The sequence below is a fragment of the Mastomys coucha genome, unplaced genomic scaffold (genome assembly GCF_008632895.1).
Source record: "Mastomys coucha isolate ucsf_1 unplaced genomic scaffold, UCSF_Mcou_1 pScaffold16, whole genome shotgun sequence".
Taxonomy (NCBI): Eukaryota; Metazoa; Chordata; class Mammalia; order Rodentia; family Muridae; genus Mastomys; species Mastomys coucha.
Window position 1 is genome coordinate 24,716,208 of NW_022196898.1, and position 11,164 is coordinate 24,727,371.

At 38.8% G+C, this 11,164-nt stretch overlaps 1 protein-coding gene across 2 annotated transcripts in view; it reads right to left on the reverse strand.

Moving 5' to 3' along the window:
• Window positions 1-11,164, reverse strand: part of Wdr49 (WD repeat domain 49) — a 191,284-nt gene that overhangs the window by 104,118 nt on the left and 76,002 nt on the right. For both annotated transcript variants that reach the window (XM_031374103.1, XM_031374104.1), the window contains one exon: window positions 628-792. In XM_031374103.1, coding sequence (XP_031229963.1) covers window positions 628-792 — 165 coding nt within the window. The remainder of the gene's footprint in view (window positions 1-627; window positions 793-11,164) is intronic.

Here is an 11,164-nt window from a genome sequence, read left to right on the forward strand (position 1 = left end):
GAACCTGGGGAAGGAGATATAGTAAATATAGAAAACATCTAATAAAAAAGTTAAAAAAAATAAAAAAAGAAATAAATGGTAGTTATAAAATAAGAAAAGTAAAAAAAAGAGGCAGTGTTAGTTTAGGATGGAAAAATATGATTATAATTTTATTATCCCATCTCACTACCTCAGTACTTTCATATAAAAATGCAGGTTGTTAAACATGCTTACTTCTAACTATTCATTTTTTTAAAAGTATATTACTGTGATTTAAAAACCTTTACTATATTGTCCTACTCCTCATTTCATAAATTTAAAGGAAAAAAGGAAAACTAGAGATTTTGGCTGCTGCATGTGAAAATTATTCTGGCCTCTTATTCTCCAAAGTAACCATGCACTGCAAAAGCCCTTCCTGAATAAGCATGCCCAGCTGCGTCTTTTTACAAATAATTTATTCAGAAAAAAATCATTTATTCATTTTTCTAACAGCTTCATTACTGACTGGTTTATTTACCTCTCATCTGGTCTTGTCTTTCTTCTTGCAAGGCCAGAAAGGCAGAAGCAAGTCAAGTTTTGTCTGTGTCTCCCCACACACTGCTCTAGCCTCCTCATATCTGGGTAGAAAAAGCTTCAATTTGGACATACCTTTACAGTCCCATCTGTGCTGCCAGTCAGAAGACGTGTCTTATTTGCATCCAGGGCCATGGTGCTGATCTCTGCATTGCCATGACAACCAGCAAACTGTTTGATTTTCTGCCCAGTTTCTATCATCCAGAAAGACACAGTAGACCCCACATCAGAGCTGATTACCTAGGATAAAATAACAGAGTGGAGAAATTAAATATAGTTTTAGGATCAATCACTTTCATTTCAATAGAAACATCTAGATTGTGCACTTTCACTGCTGAGATTCCCCAACAGGTAAGGACATTTTGGTAATGTGTTGTCCTTCTGTTTGTTAAACAAATAACATTTCAATTTCTATGTCTGAGCTGAAGTAATGAAGCCATGATCTTCTTTGTCAGAGAAGGTTGGAATCCGTTTCCTTTACCCACCCTTCAGCTGAGTGTCTAGGGGCCATCTTGGCTTAATGCCTCACTGCATACACATATAGGTCTTTCACACTTAGTTTAGAAAGACAGACCTCGTAGTTATGGCACTGTGGTATTATTTACTAAACAAAATAGAACTTTTTACTTGTGATTTACTTCCATATAGAATTAAAGAAAGAAGTGTTTCTAGCTACTATGGCAAATAGTTCATTTCAGCAAGTGACTGGAACTGTTGTCTTTTTATGCCATTAGTATTTCTCTTTCTCTTTGCTCATATTTCCTTCTCTCTCTCTCTCTCTCTCTCTCTCTCTCTCTCTCTCTGTCTCTCTCTCACTCTCTCTCTCTCTCTGTGTGTGTGTGTGTGTGTCACTAAAAATAAAGAGTAAAGGTTAAATACAAATGCACATATACACTTCAAGAGGAAAGCAATAAACTAAATGGTAGGAGAAACAAGACTAAATATAAAAATGACAACATAAGGGTTTGATAGAACCAAGTCAATGGCTTCTGACCTCTCTAATAAAGAACACACACTGTAAAGTACCATTTTATTAAAACTGCACTTCCAGTGAGCCTGTAGAGATCTAATTAATGAAAGAAAATGGTAAGCACATAAATATGTAGACAATAATTTATCTATGGTAATATCTGGATTTTAAGAAAACAAAGTATTTTCCCTTTTGTTTACAGGTTAAATTTTACCCTATAAATGTAAACTTACTGAGAACAGTTTATATTGTTATAGCCACGTGTTGAGGGCACCCGACATATGTTAGGAAAGATGAAATTGATGAAAATCATAAACACATTCATGCATTGTCCAGGTACTTGCTGAGCCTCTAGACTATGACAGGGGGATGTTAGTGATTTATTCCTGCTTTCAAAGATTCTAAATGTATGTATTAAACACTTCAAGTAAGACCTAGAGAATGGCTCAGACTGTAAAGTACTTACCACAGAAGCATAAACATCTGAGTTCTAGCCCCTGCATCCCTCCCCCCAAAAAAAAGCCTTGGACATGGCAGGCAGCCCATTGTACTAATTATCCTACTGATTATTTCTAATCTTGAGAAGCGTTTTAGGATCATGATTTTTGTTGGTCTTTTTCTTTTTTTCCAGATTTGATAACTAGTTTTGCCACTCATGGAGGCAGTGGTACCATGTGCTCTACCTTTACTCCATTATAGAAGTCCATGAAATTGCTTAAAGGAGAGGACTTCTTATTGGGAAATAATAAGAAATTCAATGAAGACCAAGTTCACAGTATGTGAAAGAACAAAGGAGATAGATGTCTTAGGGTTTCTATTGCTATGGTAAAACACTATGACCAAAACAAATTTTGGGAGAAAAGGGTTCATTTCAACTTACAGCTTATAAGCATGTCACTGTGAGAAGACAGAGCAGTAGTTAAAGGCAGGAACCTGAAGGCATGAGCAGTGGCTAGATTGCTGTTTACAGACTTATTCTTCATGGCTTTCTCAGTTGGTTTCTTATACCACTCAGGACCATCAACCTAGTGGTGACACTGCCCCTAGAAGTAGGGGGGAGTTCATTTCTTAAGTTTTGTACCCAACTGTGTGATCCAGTGGAAAGTGCCAAACTTGTTATAGCACAGACAATTCTGGTTAAAAATAAGAGAGTCACAAAACAAAATGAAAAGATATGACTCTAATAAGATAGCATATAGGCAGAAGAGTGTATGCCAAGAGAATAATACAGATGGAATGGGTGGGGCTAAGAGTAGTCACATATTAACTACAAACATATATTCAATTGTCAAAAAAATCATGAATTTAATAATGCGAGAAAAGTCATTATTATTTAAAAAGAGAAAACGGTTACAAAGGCTTTTGTTTGTAAAGTTGACTCTAACAGAAGAACAGAGAACAAAGCAGGGCTGCAAGCAACCACACAGAACCTACTAGTATCATTCATGTAAGAGTGACATGGCTCATCAAGTCACTCCCAAGGTAGAAAAGAAAGGCGGGTTTGAATGAAGTGACAAGACATTGGTTTTCTGAAACCAATGATATCTCAGAAGGAACAGAAAAAGAGTCTGGATCACAGTGCTCTTAAGGCTTGTCCTCTGAAATTATAATTCTGATTAAATGATTCCTTCAATGACATAAAACATTATTATTAAAGTAGGATTAAACTTCAAAGCTGAATGACTTGCATCTTTGAAATAATGTAGCAATACTTCATCATCCAGAGTACATGACTATTCCTACTTGATTTTGTTTGATGACCCAGATTCTCCAGCAAATATGCTCAAGTTTGACTGTTTCACCAGCTAATTGTCTGAAAGTGGGCATGAAGTTCAAGCATATTAATTAACCTGTGTAGGCATTACTTTACCCATCTGTGATGCAGAGATAATTACAACAGCTATGCCAAACCTTGTTAAAAGACTTAAAGAACCTAATATTTGTTAATTTATAACTATAACATATGGTGTTGCTGCAAATATGCTATAAAAGTTAGCCATGTTGCTCTTCTAAGCTATATTTGTCTGGCTTATTATGTGGCTAATTCATCTTTCAGATTCTAATCAATTTAAGAAAAATAATATATAACTTTCTGCTACTACAATAATGAATGAAGATGATTATAATTTTAGAAACTAGATTTCAATGTACACTGAATTTTCAAATTGTGTCATGGCTATTACTATCTTACATAATTATTACTTGTGTTATCCTTTTGCAATTTTCTTTATATATAAAGTGATTAGATCATATTCACTCTCTTACACTTGTACTTCTTTTAGCCCCTTTCTACTCTTAACAAACTCCTTCCTCCTCAAGCTAATATCCGTCTCATCATGTCTTGCACAACTCTTGTGTGTGTGTGTGCGTGTTTGTGTGTGTGTGTGTGTGAGACAGAGACAGATGGAAAGAGAAAGAGAGATGCGCACATGTCTCTGTGTAACATGCACTATATTTAATTAGAATGACCTGCATAAGTATGGAAGGGGTTTATTTAATTGAGCAATGATGGCAACTTACCAGTCCCCAGATCACTGAAAAGCATGACTCACTCTATATTAGCAACTAATTTACTAAATCTCCTCAACTAGGATAGGGTTTCATGAGCTTTTCTTCCAACCATGATGAATTATTGAGAGGTCCTATGCAGGTTTGGGGCAGGTAAACACATCTGTTTTAAATTACTTCATAAAAAAGCCATATAATGTTCATAAGACAATGTTCTATAATTTTTAAGGCATTTAGATTCTATATTCTATGACGAAACACAACTTTTTCTAAGCATTAGTAAAATGTGTGATAGTGATATTTTAAGAAAAGGCTAGAGCATGTAAAGGGCGTTATGATTTTTCCTATTGGAATTAAACAGCTTCTACATGCTCTGCTCTTCAGTACTAAACGGTGACTACTCCCCAGCAGATACACACACATGAATATTCAGTTTTAAAATACATGTGAAAAGACTTGCCCCGCTACCCTTTCACCTATGTGGACATTTGTTCTGGCATCAGTACTGTTCACCTCCCGTTGCTTTGAACCTTCCTCCCCTGCCCCCTGGTTGAGCTCAGTCACACTAGTCATCAGTTTTTCATCACCTTTCTTTGCTCCTTCAGCAATGTTGCCTGAAATCTGAACCAAGGAAGACAACAGCAGAGGGTCCGTCTGACTCCATTATATGGTGATCTGCCTTCTGCTGCTGTTCACAAGACAGCAGTGCATTGAAACCAACAAAGTCACAAACACACAGCTGCTTTAATTCAAATCTGATCTTTTAGGGCAACATTGGAGCATTCGAATAACAATGCACATGAGAAGATTTCATGTTTAGTAAGAGAAAAGTATGGTTAATGTCGATAAGCAGATCAGGAAAGTAATTTAACCACGGGGCATTAGAGACTTTATTTTTAGCTAGTTATTGTTGTCAGTAATAAAGCCCAAGAATAAATACTGGCGACACACTGATGTGCTTCATTGGGATTACAGAAAACTTCTTTAATTATGTAGTTCAAGGTCGGTTGTATTTTATGAGAGGAGTAAGCTGCAGTCAATATTGACTTGCCCTCCACCTGCAGAACAGAAGTGGCCCCACCTAATACCCACATTCCAGTGCAAATGGGCCTTGTTGTGCAGAGCAGACTTGCTCTGGCAGGAACAAAATACATTTTGTGTATCTGAGATAATAAGTGTCTAGGAATATATGGGATCTTTCTGTACCTCTCATCTAAGGCTGTCACAGCTAATCAGACAATTTCAAGAAATTGGAAACTATATTCACATCACCTAATTGTCTTCTTGCAGTTCCACAAATAGCAGGCAAAGTGAATCATCTTTTATATGCATCCCAAGTAGATGTCTAAGCAACAGCAGGAATCAAAAGTGATAGCAGCAAATGCTAGTGACTACCAGGGGATGGAGATCTTTTATTTAATTGCTACTTATAAATGTATTTCTCCAGTCAGTGCTATTTATGACCCACAACAAGAAGCAGGTTACTTCCTTTCTTTTTATTTTACATTGGATCACTAGGAGTTAGATCTCAGTAAGGATGAAGATAAGGGGAAGGCTAACATGCTCAGAACTGGCATACACGATAGAATCAAATCATGTAAGACAATCATTCTCCATCTACAAATGTTGTTTTTAAAATGTTGCCTATTTCCACATTAATTTGTAATTTGCTCTTTTGTATTAATTCTTTGAATTCATTGATTACCTATAATATGCAAGACTGAGTAAGACTTTCCTAAGATAATGAAATGCACTCATTACCTTGTGTGAGAAAAAAAATGTGGGGAGTAAATGAAGAAAGTTGATAATGGAAGATAGGAAAAAGAATTTAAATGATGCTGTGTAGTTGTAAAAATCAGAGAGCAATGTATCTCAGATGAGAGCAGAGTACTTGGGATGAGTTTGAAACTGAGATAAGACCTTGTTGACATGAGAGATGAGTTATGCAGATAATTAGCAGGCAAGAATTTCAGGCAACAGAAATAGCAAAGCAAAATCCCTTCAAATCATAGCAAGGAGGTACACAAAGCCTATGTAATAAGGCCGGGGAAGGAACCAATGGTTGAAGCTGCACATGGACAGGATACAGGGATTTAGAACACTCTAAAGAGATCTACTCGTCCACACTACAGCAAAAGCATTTACTATAAATATATTCTGGGACATTTAAAATTATTACATAATATATATTATATGGTCATTTAAAAGAACTTAATGTATAGAATAATATGCACATGTATAAACACATGCATAAGCATGTGTGCACATGTGTGTTCACATGTATAACAATAACTCATGGATCCTACCTCTCCTGTAGTTTTATCCAGAAATATGCTCACAGCCATACATTTTCCTATTTGGTTTGGGAATCCCAGAAGGGTCATTTCCATGCAGAAAGCCAGAATCTGAAGGAAAAGTGGGTTGAATATGGACTTGGTAGGGTAATGGCTGGAGAGGCTGGCCAGCCATTTCAGTATGCTGATCTCAAAGAGAGGCTGGTGAAATGTGAGATTAACACACACAGAAAAATGTTGAGCTCCTCTGTGAGAGCATAATTCAAATTTCAGTTCCCTTTCAGGACACAGCACATGGTGTCCAGCCCCTCTGAGCTCTGGCTTCCCTTCCAGGGTCCTATACTAGCCTGGAGCCTGCTTCCAGAGGCCTGAAAGAGAAGCCCTGCAGTCCTTGAACCTGGTGGTACAGGCCATTCCTGCTGGGCACAGTCTATGGCTCTTTCTTTTGCTTCTTGGGTGTGTGTGGCAAGGAGCTGACAGGGTGGTGGGCTCTGAGCTAGACTCAGGCTCTTAGTTATTATTCAGGTTGTGGGCAGCAGCATCTAACCCCAAGGGATTTTGGTTACCTATTTGACTCTTAAAATTGCCAGGTATTCCTGCCTCTCAGGCATGGAGGACCATGTGGGTACCCCGTGAAGAACTCCTTTGTGCCTCCTGGGTGGAGTTGGTGAGAAATCACTAGTGAGAAAACTTCTATAAACATTTAATTTCAAAAACAGGGCACCCCCTTGCCTGCCCCAAAGAAGGGCTTTTCTGTTTCAACTAATAAAACCTGAGACAGTCTACCTTGCCTTCTCAACCACTCCCAGAAACCCCACCTCTTAAAACCAAGCTTTGAGAAACTTACGTGTCTACATTGTAATAACAGCAACATTTACATTATAAAAATGAATAAAAAAAACCCTGAAAGATGTTCATTAAGTTTGTAATGCCACTTGCCTCCAGAGGAAAATTCTGAGTAGGTGGACTTAGGGGGGGTGAGAGGGCACTGTATATATATCTATATACATACATATATATATATATATATATGTACATATATATATATGTTTGTGTGTGTGTGTATATATATACATATATATATTTACAAGTGAGCATGCAATTGTGTGCATGCATTTATGTGAGTATCTATGTGCATGTCTGTATATGCATCTCTGTCTGTCTTTCACTCTCTCTGTATGAGTGTGTATGTGTCTCTATGTGTGTGTATCTTTGTCTCTATCTGTCTGTGTCTGTGTCTGTGTCTCTCTCTCTCTCTCTCTCTCTCTCTCTCTCTCTCTCTCTCTCTCTCTCTCTGTGTGTGTGTGTGTGTGTGTGTGTGTGTGTGTGTGTGTGTCCTAGTGCAACCTATAAGGCTGTGGTGGGTGTTTAGCTTTTATCATGTAACTAGAGCATGCAGCCTCAGGACTGCTTTATAATCAGTTACAGTTTTGAGATGACCAATGACAAAGACCTATGTTAATACAAAACATGCCACCTGGAGCCTAGTAATAAGACAGCAAAGGAGAATAGTGTTATTAGTGTTCTTCCCTGTTCTTTTTAAAGGGAATCTTACTGATTCGGTCCCGAACACAAATACTAAAAAGGCGATATGTCTTGTAAGGTAGAGATAGCATTTCCTCAATTCTACCTTACCTCTCTCCCCCAATTTTACAATTACCAAGGGAAGTACACTTAAACAGTTGAAATTCTCAAACAATTCAATCCTCCACCCTCTCCAAAATAAGAGAAGGCAGGGCCTGTAGCTCAATATGTAATGAATTAATTCAGTTGAGATTGAATTCTTATGACAGTGAGAGACTGGATCCTTGATTCAGTACCACTCTGGATAAAGTTACAAGTCCCATTATGCAAATTTGGACAGTCCATGTCCTATGCTAGCTTATAGGGACACCAACAAAACTGTTGGGAACACTGTAGGAAGCCAGAGTGCCATTGTCAGAGGGATACCTTGAAATGAATGTAGATGTGATTAATATGTGTGCTCCTGGAGGGTAGAAAATGCCAAAATTCAAGAGGCAGTCTCTGTATCTAATTATCAAATATGGACATCCTTTAATCTAGAAATCCATTTCCAAGAATTTCCTCTAAGCAATAAAATCGTGACTATGAATATATTTACATGCAAAAACATCATAAAGTCAAAATAAGCATCAAAGAAAATGGATTAGTAAAATAAGATAACAAGAGATACTACAATGCTTTTTAAATATATAGTGAGGTAGGTGCTGGGGAACTGATTTATCAGGTGAAATGTCTGATATCAGAGTAAGAGGACCATGGTTAGCACCCATGTAAATGATATGTGTGCATGGTGAGCTATCTTTAGTACCAGAGGAGGAAAAAGGACTCTCACATCAGGCTGGTTATTGCAACTAGTCAAATTGATATATTATAGGTTTATTGAGATATCCTGCCCCAGTATATATATGGAAGAAGACATCAGATGTCAACCTCTGGCCTTGAAATACACATACACATACAAATACACATATACACACATACAGAGAGAGAGAAAGAGAGAGGAATAGAGAGAGAGAGAGAGAGAGAGTATGACTTAGTTCTAAAGAGTATTTCAATATATAATTGAATTTAAAATGTAGGTCACACAGTCATATCTGCGTGAAATAGGCCAGAAGAGGGTGTCAGGTCTCATTACAGGTGGTTGCCGGGATTTGAACTCAGGACCTTTGGAAGACCAGTCAGTACTCTACCCCACTGAGTCATCTCGCCAGCCCCACAAAGTAGTTTTAAAGCTTGTTGATAATAGCCTAGAAGCAGCTCTTCGGCTAGCTCTCGAACCTGTCTTCAGCTCGCCGCCTTCACTCCACATTTCACCATGTCACTCATCAGGGTGACTCAGAAATCCTGCAAAATGTACACCTGCGGCCCCTGGGCCTTCAGCGGCTGCCTGTACACCAGTACATCCAGTGCCCACATCAGGTCTACCAGGTGGGCAGTGACAGCACTTTCCGGAAAAGCCTGGGAACCAGCATGGGTCTGGGCAGCTTCAGCAGAAATCACAGTAGTCACAGTGAACCAGAGCTCCCGAGCCCCATGAAGCTGAAGATGGACCCCCACATCCAGGCTGTGCTCACTCAGGAGAAGGTGCAGAATTAATCCCTTAACATTTTGCCTTCTTCATTGACAAGATACGCTTTCTGGAGCAGCAGAACAAGATGCCAGAGACATCGTGAGACATCTGAGGCTGAAAGCATGTACCAGATTAACCAGGACAAATTGCAGACCCTAGCTAGGAAGCATGGGGATCACCTGCACTATACAAAGACAGAGATCTCCTAGACCAGCCACAACATCAACCACCTGCAGACAGGAGATTGAAAGCCTCAAAGGCCAGAGGGCAACCCTGTAGGCTGCCATTGCTGATGCGGAGCAACGTGGGGAGACGCCCATTAAGGATATCAATGACAAATTGGATGACTTGGAGGCTGTCCTGCAGTGGATCAAGCAGGACATGGTCAGGCAGCTGCTGTAGTACCAGGAGCTGATGAATGTCACAACTGAGATCGTCACTTACTACAAGCCACTGGAGGACGAGAAGAGCAGGCTGGAGTCTGGGATGCAAAACTTGAGTATCCATACGAAGGCCACCCGTGACTACTCAGAAGCTCAGCCTATAGGGGACTCATTAGCTTCACATGCTCTGGCTTCAGCTATAGAATGAGCTCCCCCCAGGCCAGCTTCAGTTCTGTCTGGGACTCCAGCACTTTTAGCCTTACTAGGCCGTGATAATGAAGAAGATTAAAACCTCCTCCAATGGGAAGCTGGTGTCCAAGTCTTCCACAGCCTGCTCAAGTGAATAGCCACTGAAGTCTTAGCCAGCCTGAACTCCTGCAGCTGCTCCGGACTCATGGGGAAGAGAGTTGTATGGCAGAGTGCAGGCACCTGCCTGAGGATCAGACCTAACCCTATGGCCAACCTAGGGAGGAAATTCCTATCTAGGATATCCCAACGGCCCCTGCCTTCCACTCAAACCCAATTCAATTGTATTTTTCAAAATAAAGCCTCAGCTGTCTCTATCAAAACATGTCAGCAAACAAAACCCAAAAACATTTTGTTGATAAAGCCTCTGCAGCAGCTCCTTCCTTAGCTGAGCTGCACTGCACTGTTTTAGTTTCTTATAATTAGCAGGTAGTGTTTTCAGATAAAGTTTGATACAGGTTATTTACTTTAATAAAATAGTAAGCATATTTATATCAAAATTCAGTAATACCTAAAGATCAAAGTTGAATAAAATGTATTAATGGTAAAAGACAATTGATGTAATGTTTTGTAAAATCACATGCACTTGCATTATTAAGATGCAGGTCAGAATCATGAAACAGAAATCTTGCTCATTCTACCTCATATGACATTTAAAGTACATAATTCTAAATTTCCTATTATTATGGGTTCTTAAGAAAACCCTCCTTTAAGAAATTTGTGCAAACACTATGAACACTGCCTGCAGCCCACTGAGTTACTTCAGTTACTTTAACTCTATCAAAATGACTTTCCAGGGTCTTCCTTGTCAGGTCACATAAGGTCTCTGGCTAGCTGTGAGGACATATGGAGCTTTTAATAGACTCTGTGTGGCTTAACACATTCTCTTAGAGAGGAGTTGGGAAAAAAAAAAAAAGAAAAGTCGACACAGAAATAAATAAATTGACAGAAATATGCCAAGCAGCTTTTGCATGAGGCCAAGGTGAAGCTTCCACTCTGAAGCCCAGAGTGAATAAGATAACATTGAAATCTGGGCAGAATGGTAGAACCACAATAAAAGATTACCATCAAATTTGGACAAAACAAAAGTCTTTTTTTTTTTTTAGATATTTTCTTT